Below are 21,188 nucleotides of genomic sequence, written 5' to 3'. Positions count from 1 at the left end.
TTTATGGCGTTTAATGGTAAGTACGGTAGAACAAAAGTAAAGTACCGAATTTTGAAATTTCATGTGCAGAAACGTTTTGGAACAGTAGGTGGCCTTTTGGACTGTTTGTCAACCAGATTAAAAAAATTTTATGTTCAGTACGTTTCCATAAAATCTATATCTGGCGTTTTATGATTGGTAAGTTTCATTCATGATGGTCAACCCGGGTTGCTTTTGCGTGATAGAACTTTTAACAAAAACTCTTTGCCACAAGTTTCTTTCGAGATCTTTTAGAAGAGAAGCATTTAACAGTGATAATTAGTTTATTTTTTCCCTATTTAGTAAAGAAGACCTCAAAATACTTGAGCATTGCCGTAGCACCTCTGCGAAGAAAAAATTAGTTTGAGATGAATTATTGATTATAGCTGAACAGTTGGCACGTACAATTGATAGTCGTATACATGATAACGGTTTTTTTGTGGAATGATATGAAAATTTTGATTTTTTTCAGATGAGATGAAATATTTTCTTGGTTGCGTGGTTCCAGCGCTTGTGGTTACTCTCATAGGTGCGTACTGAAACACATTTAACTCCAACCAAAAGAAAGTTCTAATTGTTATAAAAATGCAAATTTTTAGTAGCTATAAGTACTTAATTTAAGGACTTAAAATAAGTACATAAATTAAGTACTTAATTAAAAATCTGGAGCAAATCAAACAATTTAACGATTTTCCATTGATCGCTCCATGATACCATACATTGTTTTTCTCAAGTTCAATGCAGAGTTCAATCGAACTTTAAACTGTGGTAGATTTAAAAAGATCGGAAAATTACTGTTATAGATTTGAGAAAATTTGTCTCCAATCTTAAAAGATCTCAGTGAGATCTGTGACCCAGGTCTAGACCTCGACTCATGAAAAGACAATGCTCGACAAAAATGTGGTATGAAAAGACCATACTGTACTCATTTGAGCTATGAAAAGACTTTAGCTGGACTTTAAGGCATTCTGGATTTTAGCTCGACTCAGATTTTTTGCAAAAGACTTTAGCTGGACCCAAAATTTTACAAAAGACTTTGGCTTGACCCAAAGTTTGTGCTGGACTTAAGCTCGACACAATGTTTGCAAACAAAGTCGAATTAAAGCCTTTTCATGGGTCCATCATTAGTCTTTTCATGGGTCCATCATTAGTCTCTTCATAAGTCTGTTTTTCTGCCATTAACGTTTTGCGTGCAATATTGCATATAACGTAGTCAGCAAATATGATCATGCACCTTTTACGATTCAAAATAACGAAAAATACCTCAAAAACCTGCATTATTTTTTATAAAAAGATAGCTCATAATTTGGGGAAGGAAAACAAACTGAATAGCGCCAAAATTTTTTCAAGGCTAATGGGACTAGGATCAATACTCTTAAGCTAGCTGGTTTCATTGAATCAAGTAATGTGGTAATATACTCGATCTGAAATAACTCTTTATTTTAAGATTTGACAAAATTCTTAAGGCTTTTGGCAGATTTCCAGCTGATTCTTAAGTTGGACTGCTCTGGTGCAAAACTATTTAGTCTTGCTCCGGTTCTGCTTCTCTCTGTACAGAAGCAGGAAACACAAATATAAAAAATTGAATTTTGAAAAAAAACAGACTCATGAAAAGACTAATGGTGGACCCATGAAAAGACCATAACTCGACTTTGCTGGTTATTAAAAGACTAATGCTGGACCCATGAAAAGACCTTAGCTGGACTTTCTTCGTTATGAAAAGACTTTAGCTGGACCCAAAATTTTACAAAAGACTTTGGCTTGACCCAAAGTTTGTGCTGGACTTAAGCTCGACACAATGTTTGCAAACAAAGTCGAGTTAAAGTCTTTTCATGGGTCCATCATTAGTCTTTTCATGGGTCCATCATTAGTCTCTTCATAAGTCTGTTTTTCTGCCATTAACGTTTTGCGTGCAATATTGCATATAACGTAGTCAGCAAATATGATCATGCACCTTTTACGATTCAAAATAACGAAAAATACCTCAAAAACCTGCATTATTTTTTATAAAAAGATAGCTCATAATTTGGGGAAGGAAAACAAACTGAATAGCGCCAAAATTTTTTCAAGGCTAATGGGACTAGGATCAATACTCTTAAGCTAGCTGGTTTCATTGAATCAAGTAATGTGGTAATATACTCGATCTGAAATAACTCTTTATTTTAAGATTTGACAAAATTCTTAAGGCTTTTGGCAGATTTCCAGCTGATTCTTAAGTTGGACTGCTCTGGTGCAAAACTATTTAGTCTTGCTCCGGTTCTGCTTCTCTCTGTACAGAAGCAGGAAACACAAATATAAAAAATTGAATTTTGAAAAAAAACAGACTCATGAAAAGACTAATGGTGGACCCATGAAAAGACCATAACTCGACTTTGCTGGTTATTAAAAGACTAATGCTGGACCCATGAAAAGACCTTAGCTGGACTTTCTTCGTTATGAAAAGACTTTAGCTGGACCCAAAATTTTACAAAAGACTTTGGCTTGACCCAAAGTTTGTGCTGGACTTAAGCTCGACACAATGTTTGCAAACAAAGTCGAGTTAAAGTCTTTTCATGGGTCCATCATTAGTCTTTTCATGGGTCCATCATTAGTCTCTTCATAAGTCTGTTTTTCTGCCATTAACGTTTTGCGTGCAATATTGCATATAACGTAGTCAGCAAATATGATCATGCACCTTTTACGATGCAAAATAACGAAAAATACCTCAAAAACCTGCATTATTTTTTTAAAAAGATAGCTCATAATTTGGGGAAGGAAAACAAACTGAATAGCGCCAAAATTTTTTCAAGGCTAATGGGACTAGGATCAATACTCTTAAGCTAGCTGGTTTCATTGAATCAAGTAATGTGGTAATATGCTCGATCTGAAATAACTCTTTATCTTAAGATTTGACAAAATTCTTAAGGCTTTTGGCAGATTTCCAGCTGATTCTTAAGTTGGACTGCTCTGGTGCAAAACTATTTAGTCTTGCTCCGGTTCTGCTTCTCTCTGTGCAGAAGCAGGAAACACAAATATAAAAAATTTGAATTTTGAAAAAAAAACAGACTCATGAAAAGACTAATGGTGGACCCATGAAAAGACCTTAACTCGACTTTGCTGGTTATTAAAAGACTAATGCTGGACCCATGAAAAGACCTTAGCTGGACTTTCTTCGTTATGAAAAGACTTTAGCTCGACCCATGAAAAGATATTAGCTCGACTTTAACTAGGAACCTCGACCGTGTAATTATAGTCAATATTGGCCCCCCCTACTAGACTTTTAAAGTCTTATCATAAGTCGAGGTCTAGGCCTGGGGAAGGTTAAAAGGATAGCTTATACAATTGCGCGAGAGTCTCAACAGGTCTTTTAACGTAGGCAATGATGTTCATTGAATAGACGATGGTGAATAACCAATTTCAAGGTTACTTTGCTGCATTATTTCATATCTGCTTATAATTCACTGTTAGCTATACAAATAAATTATTTCTGCAGTCTCTAAGGCTTTATGCAGGTAGAACAATCGCAACACTTTTATTAGAACTCTCGCAACACATAATTTTATTAAATATATTACTGGCAGAAAAAAAGCAATACAGTAAAGAAGGATAGATTTGAGCAAGAATACAAAATTGGCTCACGAGACATCGGCCAGCTTGGCTCTCATCAGGATCTGCTCAGCAATGACCTCTGCCTCTAGCTTGGGAATTGTCACTCCTCTCTTCGACCCCTTCGAGGATCCAGCAGAGCCTCTAAACAATTACAGCATTTTCTCAGGAGATCTTAAGTTACCAGTGGAGGTTTACGAGTGTGAGGAAGGAACTGCTTCCTTTTCTCCGAAGGAATGTGACCCAAGTTTAGACCTCCACTTATTAGAGTACTCAGAAAATTTAACGTGTGTGTGTTTGTGTGTGCGGGAAGGGGTTAGGGACTAAAATAACACAATCAAGCTCTTCATATGCTTTATGGGTCAAATTATCTGCTTGGCCTCCCGATGGTTCTATAAATCGATAGTCAAGCTGAGATGATTTATTGGTCGAGGCCTGTTTCATTTCGTTGTCGAGCAGAAGTCTTTTTTTCCGTCTGCTTTTCTTGAAATTCTGCATATTTTTTACATACAGAAGCATCACTGTAGCATGTGTAAAGAGCATCGCACCAGAGCAACCTAACTTTCAAGACCATCTAACTTTCAAGACAATCAAAAATTAATCAAATTCTGAACATAAATATTGTCGCGCTTGATTGCCATATTGATTGATTGAAATTAGTGTGATGCTTCTCGTCCCATTCGCTCATTTTCAGCAACTTTTCTTTTGATTAGAAGTAGGAAGTGCGCTTTAGAATTTTTAAACTGATTGGTGATTGCTCGGAATTGGAACACCTGAAAAATATATCTACTGACTGCATTATAAGGATTGGTTGAGAACTAATAGTGCAAGAAATTTTTCGGCTTGAATTTAATTTTATTGGTCTTATTATGTAACGGCTAGCCCAACATATTGACAGGATGCTGATATATGAACATTACATAACCTTGTTATGGGTACTTTTTTGATAAAATGAAAGGAAAACCAAAAATTTTAAACAGGAAGAAATCGGATTTGAAACTAATACTTTAATTAGTGTTGCTTAAGATAACTGAAAAAACTTCTTAAACAAAAAAGCCATTAACAAAAGCAATGTCGTTGAAACGCGTCGAATCTACAGCCAACTCAACTCTTGAAAACGCAGCTAAAATTTTTGGGAAACCAGATTTTTATAGCAATTTTCACCACTTTTTCTCTCTTTTTAGACTCTAAACAAACGCTGTGTATTTGTTTGAGATGTTCTGTTTAAGATTTGGAGCGCTCAGTTTTACAATCGCATAGAAAAGTTATTAACAATTAATGATATTCAATCAAAATTTACAAGATAGTCAACACAAAAGAATTTTACCTATCACAGCATAATTTTTCTCTCATCCTGGTTTGATTTTTTTCGAACTTTTCGCTTAGTTTTGTGAAATGAGAGCTGATTCGTTCAAAAGTAATGATGTGATTTTCATACATGGCTTAAACTAAAAAAAATCGCGCAAGCTTCAATAGGTTTTGTAAGGTGTTAAAATTTTTAAAAACCAATTCTTTTTGACTATTTAAAAAAATCATTTTCGATTCGAGGACCATTATATAATTTTAATTATGCCCAAAAGAAAGATTTACCATTGTCTGGAAGTATCTGGAACTAACTATACTCTGTAAGGTTTTCTTCCAGATCCCATAGTAGGGCAGAAAGGGAGAAAATAATTTCTTAAAATCATTTTCGCTTGGAATATTGACTCAATTAACCTTTTTGTAGGATTATCGAAAACAATTAACGCTGTCACACAAAAATTGACAACTTGTTAGATGTATTAATTTTTCCCCATGTGTGAAATTTTTCCCCATGTGTGCATAAACAAACAATTGCCTTTATTTACATCATCTACATTGCCAAAAAAGTATCCCACCAAATTAAAGCTTGTTTCTATCTTTCTTTGTTTTTTTTCTTTTCCCAATTTTTTCACAAAAATTTGTTTTTCTCCTCCACTGAATTTTGCCTTTGATTAAATGTATACAAGTTTAGCGCCAATCTGTTATATTACGCCTTTTCATGAAATAAATCATAAGTTTTTGATTTTAACTGTTTTATTCATTTTTAAATTATTCTGAGAGTCTGTATTTGTGGACTTTGGGTTAATCGCGCATCATTGAGATTTGAATATACAAATAACCAAATACATGAAGTTCAATTTGGTAATCCGTTAGTCGAGTATTTCTGATCTGATAGATTTGGTAAGGCAAACTTAAGTAAATATTTCGAAATAAGATTCAGATAGCGCAAAGCGAAGCAATTTTTAAAGTAACATTTTGGGCCACAAAATTATTTTTTAATATCAAAAATGAGCTGCAAATCTGTCATACAGATTCGCAATCTAATCTGGGTTGATTCGCGGTGCCGAATTATTCAATTACTATTTCAAACTAATTGGTTAATTCGCGGGGCGAATTCACTATTAATTGTGTAGCTGAACGATTCAATATTCTGAATACAGAATTTGCGTAGATTTAGCGGAGCGGAATTTAGTTCTATTATTAAACTGGTATTTCGCTTAGCGAAATAGGACCCAAAATTGTTTGATACACTTTATTGCTTTGGCGGAGCAAAATCTAGTTTAAGAGAGAGACAACTATTTGAATTAAGAAATTGGGCAGAATGAAATGAAATTAAAATAACTAAAATTGATCAACAATTTGATCACGACAATTGAATGCCAATTGCGGCAACTCAAGATCACGAGACAACATGAACAACATGAACAGACAACAAAGTTAACAGGCACAGGATATAAACAAATTGTAAAACGTGAAAACTTAACATTTGATCTTCAAACAAGAATTCAAGTTATGACTAAATTAAATGGCGAAGGAAAATGAACTAAATTAAATTTAACTACATAACTTGATTTGCTATATCAAATCATTAGCCCCAGAATGAAATGTACTACTGTACCACATTTCCCCCTTAACAAAATAAATGACGAAGTTATATATCATAAAATTAATAACATATGTACTAGTTACAATATTTGATACTATAATGTTTTCATTTCAGAAAGTTTTAGTTAAAAAAGTTTATCGTTTGGCAGGTTTTAATCACTGTCACTCTCATAAAATCTTTCCGCCTCGCCGACCGTCATTGAGGCCTCTGGTCCCTCGTAGTTAGGCAAAATATAGTACTGTGTGGGGTAAGACTGTGCAGGGGAGCATGGACCAACTGTAAAGTCTGTTTCGTCGTGCTGACTTTGAGCTGCGGCCGTCTTTATAGCTGAAATGATGGACCTGTTTTGGATCTGTGTTTGCTTAATAATTTGTCTCCTTTTGTTTCGCGAGGTTGCACTAGAACTTGAAGCTGTGGATGGACAATTTTGCACAGACGCAATTGATTCTTCTGACGCAGTTACTGAGGGCGTTGAACTTTGTCTTTTTGACGTTTTCAGTGCCGCTGAAGCCTGGGTAGCAGTTTTCCGTTTTAGTCTACTAGGGGGCTCCGCGATTTCAATGGATGACGACGGCATTCCCATTGGCACCCCGAAATCACTTGTTGCTTCTGCTGGGGGCTTTGGTGGCGCTGTTATAACTGTTTGTTTGGCGCTGTTATAAGTGTTTGGTTTGGTGGGCATTCGTACTCGAAGAGCTCGAGTTACATTTGAATGTATCGAGGAGACTGCACTAGTATCGTCTGCTAATTTCCGGTGTTTCATTCGTTTGCCTCCTTCTAACTTCTTTCTGGACTCTTTTGCATGATGACTAATAAGATCTTCCGTAATCTTTCCCGTTAGTGTTTTCGGTCGTCGATTTACATACACTTGTAATTCCGGTCGTCGATTTACATACACTTGAGTCCGGCCTTTGTGCCAATTTTAGCCAAATCTAAATTACGAAAAGTCACATCTCTTTTTCCGTGCTCCTTTATCACTCTCTGTTGGAAATTTTGAAAATCGATCTATATATGCCAGAAAATAAATCTCTTGATTTTTTTTCATTTTAAATTGGTCCTCCAAAATCAAGTTGAATTTCTTCATTTGGAAATTTGCATAACTTTAATGGTCCCCTTTTATTAGCAGGAATAATTGACTTTAAGTTTTTACCAATTTTTACAGAGGGATTGCACTTTGCCGTTTTTGTGACTATGTAACTGTGCATGTACGGCCACCATGCGTGGGTTGCTTTATCTGTCATCCCCCATGTTCCAGGATGAGTAGCATGTATGGCTTCGACGTAGGCATCTTTGATTGCATGAGGGAGAGCTATCCCGATATGTGCCGGTCATATCCCCGCTTACGAGGCTGAAGTTGCAATGGCAGGCCGTATCACTGTGTAAATTGAGTTGGCTGTATGCGTACTGCAAATCAAGAGTTGTAAAATAAACCGGCTCTTGCGGCGCGGTTGACAGTGTTTGAGAAATCGTTTGAATTAGCGAGTCTATATTCGGCATTTGATTGTTGTTTTTGTGAATAGCTTTGTTCAGGATTTTGAAATCTAATGCTGTTTTGATTGATTGATCCTTTTTGACCGTAATGAATATTGGAGAATTAAAAAAAACTGATCAGAGCAATTAGTGAGTTTTTCAATATGTCCTTCGTTTAGCAATTTTTCAAGTTCGATTTTCACTTTTGGTTGCAGATGAATTGGCACTTTTCTTCCTTTTTGATGTGTAAATTGATAATTTTTGTGGAATTTTGAATTGACGGTGTGATATTTTGATTTTCCTATTCGGGCAAGGTTTTTGTGATTTTGTTATGCCTAATTTTTCAAAGAGATCTCGTCCGAGAATTGGACCAAAACCATCAGCTACAACCGTGATTTTTGCTTTCTGAAATTTCCAATCATTACATCGAACTGGCGTTTTTAAAGTGCCAAGAGTTTCTACAATATCATTAGAAAAAGACTTTAATTCTAATGGTTTTTTCTCCTACCACTGTGGTTGTGCACAGTTATACATTATTTCTTTGGCGAGCGACATATTGATAATCGTACAACTGCTACCGGAATCAAGGAACAAGTGACAATCTGTGTTGCCGATGGTTATCGTCACATTTTGCAACGCTATTGGCGGTGATCTAACGTTTTATACTGTCGCAACGTAATTGTCGAGGAATCATAGTCAGAATTAAAATGTTCATTATAATTAATATAATCTACGTTTTGATTTTCCTGACTTGTATTTTGATCTGTAGTTTCAGCAGTTTCTACATTGTTAACACGATTATTTTGACGTGAACTTCGTGCATTATTAAGATTTTTTCGACATACCTTGGCGAAATGGTTGAGCAAACCACAATGATTGCATTTCTTACCCATAGCAGGGCAAACCTGGCGGTGCGTTGTTGTCCAAGCTTGGCCACAACCTCTACATTGACCAACTGCTGCACGGTTAGCTACTACTCTGCCTGATTGATTTCCACGTGCACTCGCGCCGCGAAATCGATTGAATGTTTGTATTGCATTCACCGTATTGCCAGTTGCACCGTTATTTGATGATACTCTCTGCTGATTCCGATGGCCCAATTCCCTATTGGCTGCAATACTAAGTGCTCTTGCGGGGTCAACTGTGTCGCGGAGAAGTTCGCGTTGAACATCATCATCCAACATGTTTGTGATGAAAATGTCCCTGATGATCACCTCCTCACGATTTTCAAAATCGCAATTTTCCGCCAATTCTTTCAAAATGCTCTAGAATTGTTCTACCGTTTCACCCTTTTTCTGCTTCCGTGAGAAGAGTACATACCGATCGAAGGTGATATTTCTTGGGCGGATAAAGGCTATCTCCATCATTTCCCAAAGTTTGAGTGTAGTCAGGTCATAAATATTGTCCTGAGGGAATTTTTGTGTTAGTAAGCATCTTCCCTCTGTACCGATGCTAAGATACAAAAGAGACACACATTTTTGATCACAAAGATGCCATGGTCGTTCTCCGCATAGTACTCCCGCTTCTGTTATCTTTTGACATTTTAAGTCCCATTGCAACTTCAATTGGCTGTTACGTATCTGACGGTCTCTCTCCGTTTCATGTGTTGCATCTTGAATTGGCATCTCGTACTTTGGTTCAGCTGGTAATCGTACCATCGTTGGTTTCGGTTGCAGTAGCGTGTCCAGTGTGATATTCTCGCGCGCGAGAATCGCAATCTTTACTTGAATCCGCCCTTTTCCCATCTGATTGGTGGGTCCGACGTTGGGCGTTCCCAAAATGGCTCTATCGAAAATGGTGTTTTTCTAGATTCACGAGCTGACTGCGCCATGTCATACAGATTCGCAATCTGTAATCTGGGTTGATTCGCGGTGCCGAATTATTCAATTACTATTTCAAATTAATTGCTGAATACGCGGGGCGAATTCACTATTAATTGTGTAGCTGAACGATTCAATATTCTGAATACAGAATACGCGTAGATTTGGCGGAGCGGAATTTAGTTCTATTATTAAACTGGTATTTCGCTTAGCGAAATAGGAATCAAAATTGTTTGATACACTTTATTGCTTTGGTGGAGCAAAATCTAGTTTAAGAGAGAGACAACTAATTTGAATTAAGAAATTGAGCAGACTGAAATGAAATTAAAATAACTAAAATTGATCAACAATTTGATCACGACAATTGAATTCCAATTGCGGCAACTCAAGATCGCGAGACAACATGAACAACATGAACAGACAACAAAGTTAACAGGCACAGGATATAAACAAATTGTAAAACGTGAAAATTTAAGATTTGATCTTCAAACAAGAACTCAAATTATGACTAAATTAAATGGCGAAAGAAAATGAACTAAATTAAATATAACTACATAACTTGATTTGCTATACCAAATCATTAGCCCCAGAATGAAATGTAGTACTGTACCACAAAATCCATGAAGAAATTCGTTACCTGTCTGATTAATTGTTTGGACAACCTATTCTTAGTTCATAACAATAAAAATTGAAATTGATTTTCAAGCTGATAGCCTAATTCAATCAATTTTATGTAATTTCCCAGCTAGTTTTTATTTATTTGTCGATGTTTAAAAATTTTGCGAGGATTATATTTTACTTGTGTACTCGGTTATGAAAGCGCCTAAAAGAGGAAAACTTAAATCGCTAGCTGAACTGAGACCACATATTCGATGTATTGTTACAGATAAACCATTTGTTGAGGAAATAGAAACTTGATATTTTATGTATTTAGAAAAATGGGAAACGAGTGGCTGCCATAATTTGCAATAAAGAAAGTACGGATATATATTTATAAATTGTTGCTCTACTTCGATTTTTAAGCGTTGTCTACTTGAAACCAACTTTTATGCTTGTTTTTAGATAGATCTCAAAATGTTTTAATACCAAATGTCCAAGAGGCATCTTTTAAAAACTGATCAACGCTTTGGGTCAACTTTTATCTAGTAAAAGCAAAATACGCTTTCTCATGTTAATACCTGTGATATATTAGAAAACCTGTCGTATAAAAACCTGTGAAGTTATTTCGTTTCTAGATGAGTGGTGAGAAAATTATCTGCAGACGCATATCTAAAATGTTTGGTTGCCTGTTTAAGTTTTGTTTATGTGACTTTTTCTGTTTCACTGTGCAAATTATTTGACGCATTTATTCTAGACGTGATTCTTTCCACGAGATTTTTTTTGTGATAAAATAGTTTCTGAAAAAGTGCTAGAACAAAAACAAAGACAAAAAGCTATCTAACCATATGTTGTGGCGAGGGTTTTGGCTGCTCTTGTCTATGACAAATCAAAGAAATCCAGGTTGCCCACCTTAGACAAAACTTCGAAAACCTGCTAGGGCTTATACAGCGCCGTAGAGAAATTATGAAACTTAGTACGGCATGATATACGGCCGTATCAAATTTTTACGGCACCGTACAAAATACCTGCACTGCCTGGTTTCTTTGTTTTCTTCCTTTTTTTAAAAAAAAATTCAAACACTAAGACTATTTGAATGGTTTTTATCGCTGATTACGAGGTTCACAACGCCGAAAAAATTATAAATCTTAGTACAGCTCCGTAATTGGCCGCATCAAGTTTTCTATTTTTTAAAGGGTAGTTTTTTCCACAAGAAATGCTCACTAAACTAATAAAAAACAATAAAACGTTGCTAAAAAATTGTGGTGTAGGCAGTAAACAAGGGCCAGCAGCAATAGCTGAAAATGCAAGTGGTGATCATAAAAAGAACTACGGTCATATTACGACTAAATTTTTCAGCAGCTTCAGGCCATCCTGCTTCGAAAAGAATTGAAAAAGAAAATGATTTTTAACCCACATATACAAGTTTTATCAACGGAGGAGTAACGGAGGTTTAGCTTTTCGTGAACGTTAGGCTCACTTCCGTTGTTTTGTTCACATTTGTCGTAAATTTTGCAATCTAATCGATAAAAAATTCTAATAGGTAGTCGTATTCGTCGTTTTAAATCTAAAGATAAAGAAGAGTTGCTGAAATGCTTGAACCAATTTTTTTAGATAAGTTTTCGCATACACTTTTGAAGCTTTGAAACATTTTTCATTTTTCATGAGAAAATGGCACCAAATATGCTTCTTTACTTCTTTGTGCAAATTTACCCGTAGTACACAAATAAAAATCGCTGACAACATCTCAATTTACACCCATGAGATCTTTTCTTTACTCCTGGAACCTATGAAACTGTTCCAGAACTGACAATTTAGCGACCTTTCACTAATTTGTTCTGGTTTTTTTCGAAAAATAGCCTTTACTTTTTGATAAATTAAATTTTTTTGCCAAAAACATTTATTGCGCAATTAATGGCGAAAAAGTTTTAACAGCCCCATTAAGGTAGCAGGACCAATTTTTGTCTCATCGTTTATGTTTGAAACGAAAAAAAATTTGGGTTGTCTTTTGACTCTTTCCGTTTTCAAGTATTTTTTTCCGTTTTCTTTGTCCCAATTACAATTCACTTCGTCCCAAATCTGTCTTCATTTAGTGTGTTTATGTTAATGAGAGGTCCCTTTTATGCTAAAATGAAAACAAAGCATTAAACAATGGGTGTTCTGAGTTGAGCTCTTAAATTTTATGGCTCCCAAAGTGTTTGCGTAAATTTTAAATGAATTCTTGAGTTTTGCCGGTACTTGCTGTTATTTTGAAGTCTTATGACTGGGTCTATATATTCAAGGGTCCTAATTCCTTACTAATGAAATATTAAAAATCTATCTAATATTTTCAGTTGATATTTTAAGTCATTTTGCTACTATAACTCAATAATTCATCATTTATTTTTGGTATCAAAACTATGTTTGTGCAAAATTTTAAGATGCGCCTGAATTTGTTGTTATTTTGTAGTCTTTTGACTGAGCCGCAGTAAGGAAAAGTCCAATAGGCAGTAGCAATTTGATCAGTTTACTGTGTTTTAGTTGAAAGCCTATAGTTTTTATTACATATAATTTTTTTGAAAAATTGTTTCTTTTCTGTCACCTTGTAGCGTTATTTCGGCGAACCGTGAGTTCGCATTATTTTTTCAAGTGCGTTAGAATATAGACCTCATTGCTGTTTCATTTTTCAGTTTTCCAACAGCTGCCTGGCTACTATATTACTAAAGACACCTTAATAAACTTGGTAAGGCCTTAGTACGGCGCCTTATTGATCTTGATACAGCCTTAATGTAACTTATAAAACTTACTACGGTTGTTCTACGGAAGGACCTACAGTTTTCATTCAAGACTTATACGGTTCCGTACTACGGCTTCGCCAAGTTTGGGCAACCTGGGAACTCAGTTTAATTTTGTTTCACTCAGAATTATATTGAACCTGGTTCCCGAGGAAGAGCTCGTTGCAGATCCACTACCAGTCTTTCTTCGCTTCATCGTTCCCCCCAAATGAGCCCCGATGTCCATGTCTCCCACCAATTCATTGCCCAGGGTTTTAAAGGAGGAAGACAAATTGTCCTCCAGTCCAGAATCATAATCCAGAGACTGAAGCATCTTCCCACGTGCTCGGTTGCCCGGAGTGGACAAGCTTCTCCTGAAAATAAGTTACTGAAGTTCTCTGGATGCAAGAAAGAAACATAATCGACTAACGCCGGGCGAATTGCTCTCAAACGACCGGTGAGCGGTTGGCTTCTTCAGTAGCTAGCCACGGTTTAGTGAGTCTAGCTTTAGCTTAATTGAAGGGGCGTAAGGTGAGCACAGCTGGGGGGGGGGGGGGGGGGGGGTTGCACCTGGGGGCTGATGGGGAGCAACAGGGGGGGGGGGGGGGGGTTGAAGTGAGAGGGGGCTGATGTTGGGATGTTGGGGGGGTTGGGGGGTTGTTAGGGGCTGGTCAACTTCTAAGAACCGCCCTTCACACCATAACGTCTGCAAAACAGTTTCTGTGAGTCGCTAGTAAGTTCTGAAAGGCTCTAAGAGTTTGAGTGAGATTAATATCCTCAGAACTACTTCATTGTCTCAAGCGAATATTCAGTATCCTATTTCAAGCCTTAAATAGTTTCACTGGCTCGTAAAGATTCATAAACTTGGAACATGGTAATAATTCTCCGACCGAAAAATTGAAAAAACTTAAATTCTATAGAAAAATTGCTAAAACTTGAGTCCTTACAAAAATGATAACCATTTCATTAACTCTAGCAAATAAGCAACAGCTTATTATCAAGCCTTGGAGGAGGTCCCTGGGACCATGGTACCGGAAAATATAAAAAAAGTCAAAAATATTCAAGAATTTTAAAAAAAATTGCAATTATTTTTTCAAAAATTTCTTGAACTCGAAATGTTATAATATTGAAAAACATTCCATAACAACCGGCAACTATGCAACAAGTGGAGGCTTCTTGGCTCTTGAGGCTGGGAAACCTAAAATTTTTCAAAAAACTTGAAACAATTGCCAGTTTTATCAAAAAATTACTAAAGTTTGTGATATTGAAAAGCTGAAATTTAATCCATGGCCAATAAAAATTTTCCAGTAACTTATTATCAAACCCTAAAGGAGGTATTTCTGAGGCTGAAAAAACTTGAATAGGGACAAAAAATGCTAAAAAAATTTAAAAAATGCAAGTTTCGTAAAAAATTTCTAATGTTCGTAATGTTAAAATGTTGAACTCCATTCTATTACCACAAGAACCTATGCAGTAACATGATATCAAACCAAAGAGGAAGTTCCGTCACAACTAGGGCTGAAAAACCTAAAAAATGACAAAATTTTTCCAAAAAAAACTTGAAATTTTTTTTGAAAATTAGTATAAATTTGCGTTTTTTTGTTTGGATAACCAAAACTTGTAGCTCTGAAAATGGTCATAAAAAACTTAGGTCTTGCAAAAGAACTTTTTGAACTTTAACCACCCTCAAATTGATTTAAAAAATCAAAGTCAAAGGGGTCAGACGAAAAATCGGTCAAGCGAAAAGTCGCATAAAAAAGACCGACAGGACTAAAATAATTGCTACGAACTTCGTTTGAGAGCAATTAATGATCTCAAGATGAAAACTAAAACTTTAGTGACACCCATAAAGCACCATATATAACCCCCCTCTATCCCCCTCCGTCTTTAATGAAACTCACTCCTCATTACCCCCTTTGTCTTTCATCAAATTCAGCCCGAAACTCCACCTATTAATCCCACCGTTGCATCGTTTTTATTCAATTGCCCACCAAAAATTGTAATAATTTTAAATAGAATTTTCTGAAAAGACCCCAGATCTGATAGATTCTTGCAAGAACGCCCCAGATTCTTGAGATATGCTCGTCCTAATCTCACGGGGGTATGCCCTGAAAATTTCTTGAATTTATGCATTAAATGCTCCAGGAAAGGTGTTTAAGAACTCATCTGAAAAGGGGTTAAAATTTATGTAATTAATTAATGACAATATTTCAGCACATTCAGTGAATTTATTAAATAGTTGAAAATCTTCACCCGAATAGCAAAACAGAAGACCATAATTGAATATAATTACTACCATGATTGGTGTCCATGTTGACTTGTGGTGCCATTGTTGACCAATATTCCACCAGAGCGTAAATGAGGGGCCACTGACCTCTCTTCGCCTGCATCTGGCTTATCCTGGCCAGTCCTCCCATTGACATTAGTGCTATCTTTTGTGTTGAGAGGGGCAACTCCTGGGATAGCGGGGGAGAATTCTCCTCTTCCGCCCACTGGCAACCTCCAATGGTGTCGCTGTGACTGATCTGATTGAGACCTACAGATAAAAAAGCGTAAGATTCACTAAGTGTATGTATGTTTTCCTAAGCAGTAGCTTGTTCTAATTGATTATATTATAACGGATTCTGACTGCGTATACAACTCTGAACTCAGTGTTCTTTTGTTTACCAAAGTTTTAATTGAAAGATGCTGAAGCTGAAACACAGCGTAGGTGATCGCAACGCTTAGAGACTACAAAAGATATTCATAGACCAAACACATTCGTGCTTTGCAAGTATATCCCGCCCTTGCCAAGGGCGGAAAATATGAAAGAAACCCAATGATGTTGAGGTGGGGGGGGGGGGGGGGGGTCTACCAACGGTCTTTTCATATCCAAGATCAGTCGACCACGGTATTTCCAAAGGACATGCCGGTCAACCTCATTTTTTTGTGTTCTAACTTTTCACTTGATCGTAGACAGGCAGCGTTTGCCAAGAAACAGATGCAGCCGCTTTTGCTGCTGCGCATGTGATGTGAAACACATGCGCATATGATGCTTTCAAAGAAACATCAAGAAACATAGAAGTTTTATTGAGGTCTGAAAGAACGAAAGAAAAACTTACCTGACGAACTTTGATGTTATGTCGATAAGTAATGGCCACAAAACTAAACTCGATTCTAATTTTGTTTTGGCGCTCTCAATATCATATTGAGCCAATCAGATGTCAGAAGTAAATTATCCCACCCACAGAAACCTGATTCTAACATCCACGGACCTCCAACAAATGAACTTGATTCTATCTAGGCCATATATGATTCTCATGAAATGTTGATGAAAACAGAAAATCACCTCATGGATTCGGAATTAAGATCTATTCACATGTCAATCAAGTAAAATATTTTTAGCTAATCTAAATTTTTTCTGCATATTTTTGCACATATAACTACTAAAAATACGATTTTGTACAGTTTCAGTTCCAAATTTACTTTAAAATTCATTTTTTGAATTCTTTTGACCCGTGTAATCGACCACGACAATGGTGTCCAGACAACCAGCAGACAGACAAATGTTGCATCTAAGGAATGCAGAACCATCTCTAGCGTGGATTATCTTTTTGTGGCGAAATGTCTCGCAGAGAAGAAAAAGGACAAGATCAAAAGCGATGGCAACATAAAGGATCTACAGGTAACCAATCTCTCTCTTAGCATGTGAGGGTACCATACAATTGTTATGCTTATGAGCTTTTCAAAATCGGTGATTTCTATAGGAGCCTATTTGAGGTCGATGATTCAAAATTATGTTTCTCGTAAAGACAGAGTAGTAACGGCAGAAAAGGCTAAATTTCCGTCAGTAATAAAAAGTGTAGGGGAGTCAGATGACAATTTCCTAGCACGTCTCAGAGAAGAAGCACGCTAATGAGACTTCGAAAAACTCAAAACAGCGGCTAACCCCGAAGACGAGTTGGCTAAAGGTTAGGTTAATCTCAGGTTTGAGGGACCCTGAAGCAAAACTTAGACTACTAGACGGTAATAAAGCAAAATCAGTAAGGTCAGTAACAGAAATGACCGATAGTTTACAATTCATAAGTCGAGCAATGGCTTTCGCAAGCTATTCCTCAGGTAATAAGCCTTTTACTGTGAAAAAAAAGCTGGGTACAACTTCAAATAGACTTCTCGAAATCCAAAAGGAAAGTTTACGGCTATATGTGCACTAAGCGTGAAAGTAAGCCACATTCTAGTTGACCCTGTCTAGCACTAAGTAAAAAATGCAACCCCTGTGAAAAGGTGGGGCACATCTCAAAAATGTGTAGAAGCAAACCCCAACCAAATTCAGGAAAGTACAATAAACAGAATAGTTTTTAAGAAGAAAGTATTTCTTCAGAGCAAGCATCTCCAACATCGGAGATGGGAATGTTTTCTATTAAAAAACAAATCTTTAGCATGTCTGCGATCTGGGAATATATCTCAATAAGTAACTGCAAATTGAAAATGCAGATAGACAAAAGTAAAGATAGCACAGTAATATCAACCAAAATATCGACTGAGCTTGGTAAACCTCAGTTGGATGGTAATGTAAAACATCTTGAAGCTTATGATTGTCATCAACTAGGGCTTCTGGGATCACTTACTTGTGACGATGAGTGGACTGAAAGCAGGCACACACAAAAACTACTTGCGATTGCGCAGTCTGATAATGAGTTTGGACTTGTAGGTAGAGACCTTCTACCCAAGCACGGTTTGAACAACATCACAACCGAACACCTACCTGCAATCAATTGTTACAAAGCTCATGTGAAACTGATACCAGGGTCACAGCCAATGTTCTGCAAAGCCAGAAAAATACCTCTACCTCTTCAAGACAAGGTCACAGAGAAGCTGGAACAAATGGTCAGACAAATTATCCTTGAACCGGTACAGCCAGGAGGAGTCACTAAAGCATCTGCAGTGGTGTGGCAGAGAAAGAATAGTGGAGAACTGAGACTTTGAATGAACTTGAAATTGCATACCAATTGCAAGGTCATGGATGAGGAATACCCAATACCAGACATGGGGACGACATCCCGCAACCTACATGGGCCTCATACTGTGGCAAATTTGATCTCTCAGACGCCTATTAGCAAATTGAATTTGAAAAAAGCAAAATATAAATGCACAATCAACACATCTCAGTACTGTTCAAGATGTGTTGACTACCTTAGGGATTGGAAAACTCTTCTTCAATCTTCCATAATTGCATCGAATCAAAGGTGTCGTGATCTTTCAAGACGATATTTCGGTCCTTTGAGCTACCAAGGATCAGTTCGAAAAGAGAATGCTTGCATTCAAGGGTCAACTACGTAAAAATTTTACTATTAATGAAAAAAATATTACTCAAAACCAGTCGAAACCGTTATTTTTTTGGAATACTCTTTTTCAAGGGAGGGAACAGCGGCAGATATTGAGAAAAGTTGCAGAAGCACCAATTAAAAACAAAAACTCGAATTGTTTGTTGGGTTAGCATGTTTTTACGGAAGAACGATTCCTGATTTTGTAACAAAAGGGCTACCCTTAAACAGCATGAGAAATAGCAGCTTTTCATGAGGCAAAATCCAACAAGAAGCCTTTCGGGAAAGAATGAATTACGCGCTAACCCAATTGTACAGCCTTATAGTTTACAAAAAAGAAGCAACAGTTACTACTGACGCCTCTGAAAAAGCCATTGGCGGTGTTATTTTGCAAGAAGGACATCCAGTTAAATATGTATTAAAACACTAATAAAAGTTAGAGCGGGAAGCCATGGCAATTGTTTTTATGGTCACAAGATAGAAGGCAATTCCTTCCTGGCATATTATTTACCCTACAGAGGGACCACAAAACTACTCAAATATCTCTTTGCACCTGACGAGGAGATCCCGAAGACAGCATCAGCTACAATCACAAGATGGGCAATAGCTCTTATGGGCTTCGATTATGAGTTAAAGTACACATCAGAAGACCGGGTGCAGAAGTTTTGAACAGAATGATTTTTGACGAGGACGAATGTGACAACGATCGATCATTAACATCTGTGCTTCACAATCAATAACATCTTATTCGCTCAGAGTGTTTTGGTGAACCAAGCAGCAATCAAAACTGAACTTGAAACCAAAAGAGTCTTTCCGGACAAAATGAAATGAAACAAAAGCGGGAATTGAAAACAATGACCAGAAGCAGAGAAAAGGATTCGAACAACACAAAAATAAACTGACCATACAAACTGGGATCATCTTCAGGATTTGTTTCTTTCATTCCACCCAAACTACTACACTTGGTTTTCGCAAAGCGCATGAGATACTTCGTGGGAAGAATGCAACTGAGACATCAGTTAAAACGATAGCATGGTGGCCTGGCATTAACCAAGAAGGTCAACTTTTTGTTAGCAAATAAAAGAATTGTCAAACAAACAGGCCTAGCCTGTGAAAAACAGTCTCTACATGGCTAGAAGCCGACGTTTTGGAACGGCTCCACATTGACCGGTGTTATGCTAAGGACCAAGGCAATATCTTAGTAATTGTTGACGCGGGTTTTGGCTGGGTAGAAGCTTTCCACACTGGAAGTAGAACTTCACAAACAGTTTATGTGTATCTTAGTCAAATCTTTGCAAGATTCGTAATGCCAAAAATTTAAGTGTCTAATAATGGTCCTGAGTTTGTAAGTAGCGACTTTAAGCAGTGCTGTGAATCACTGGAAACTAAAAAAAATCATCCATCTATCATTCAAGAGCTAATGGACTAACTGAAAGAGCTGTCCAGACAGTGAATCGGGTTTTTGAAGAGTGGATTCCCAATATCAAGGTGTTATTTGGAGCATTCATTGCACTGACGACACATCGCAACACTTCAAAGACGAGGGGCAAAACTCTGATTGAATTTCAATAGGGACGCAGAGTGAGAATACAAACAATAGCAGATTTCAATTTTTGCGAACCCATTCTATTCAAGGCAATGAATAGACGAAGACAAATCCTGCTACCTTCATCATTAAGCTTGAAATCATCATTCATTGAACCAGAAGATTCAACATGGAGTACTCTAGTGAGTGACAACTAAGTTGCGAGACTAGAAGAGGACAATGTGAAAACAGAACAACCAGTGGTAGCGACAATGTCCCAATCAGAACAACAACTTCAGAAGATAGATCAGGGACCTTAACATCAAGATGAAGCTTCTGCAGCTCCGTAATCTGCGGAGCATCAACAGGCTTAATCATCGGAGTCTTCACGAACTTCAACAAAAACAGAAAACAACCCCACAGATTTGGACAACCTATAACCACAAACTTGCTTAAAAAAGAAGGAGGATGTGATGGTTTCAAAGAAACATAAAAAACAGAAGTTTTTAAAAGTTTTTAAAAAAGGAAAGAAAAATTTACGTGACGAATTTTGTTGTTAGATCAATTAGTAATGGCCACTACAAAAACTCAATTTTAATTTTGTTTTGCTGCTATCAATATCTTATTGACCCATCAATCAGATGTCAGAAGTAAATTATCGCACCCACAGAAACCTGATTCTAACATCTACCGACCTCCAACTAATGAACTTGATTGTATCTAGGCCATATACGATTCTCATGAAATGTTGATGAAAATAGAAAATAACTTCCTGGGTTTGGAATTGAGATCTATTCTCAGATCGATCAAGTGGAATACTTTTAGCCAATCTAAATCTTCTCTGTATACTTTCGCAGAGATAACTACTATAAATATTATATAACTAAATATTATAATTAAATTTTGTATATTTTCAGTTCCAATTTTAATTTAAAAATCAAAGTATTTATATTTTTGACCCGTGTTATCGACCTCGACAGTGAACATACCCAATGAAGTCGAGGTGGGGCTGGGGGGGTCTACCAACGGTCTTTTCATATCCAAAATCGGTCGACCACTGTATTTCCAAACGACATGCTGATCAAACTCATTGATTAGTGTTGTAGCTTTTCACTTGATCGTAGACAGGCAACGTTTGCCAAGAAACAGTTGCAGCCAATTTTGCAAAGCTGAATTTCACAGCAGAAAACATGCAACATAAGAGCAATA

At 36.8% G+C, this 21,188-nt stretch overlaps 1 protein-coding gene across 1 annotated transcript in view; it reads right to left on the bottom strand.

Annotated features, from left to right (window-relative positions):
* Positions 1 to 380: 380 nt before the first annotated feature.
* The window catches only part of LOC142334916 (protocadherin Fat 4-like), a 209,085-nt gene continuing 188,277 nt past the window's right edge, over positions 381 to 21,188 (bottom strand). The window contains exons 27-32 of the mRNA XM_075383244.1: positions 17,759 to 17,891; positions 16,253 to 16,326; positions 15,448 to 15,687; positions 13,313 to 13,525; positions 3,637 to 3,747; positions 381 to 554 (exon numbers count right to left, since the gene is read on the bottom strand). Of these exons, the coding sequence (XP_075239359.1) occupies positions 542 to 554; positions 3,637 to 3,747; positions 13,313 to 13,525; positions 15,448 to 15,687; positions 16,253 to 16,326; positions 17,759 to 17,891 (784 nt within the window). The 3' untranslated portion in view covers positions 381 to 541. The remainder of the gene's footprint in view (positions 555 to 3,636; positions 3,748 to 13,312; positions 13,526 to 15,447; positions 15,688 to 16,252; positions 16,327 to 17,758; positions 17,892 to 21,188) is intronic.

This window comes from Convolutriloba macropyga, chromosome 2 (assembly GCF_964194025.1).
Source record: "Convolutriloba macropyga chromosome 2, txConMacr16.3, whole genome shotgun sequence".
Classification (NCBI taxonomy): domain Eukaryota; kingdom Metazoa; phylum Xenacoelomorpha; order Acoela; family Convolutidae; genus Convolutriloba; species Convolutriloba macropyga.
This window is presented reverse-complemented; position numbering and strand designations above follow the sequence as displayed.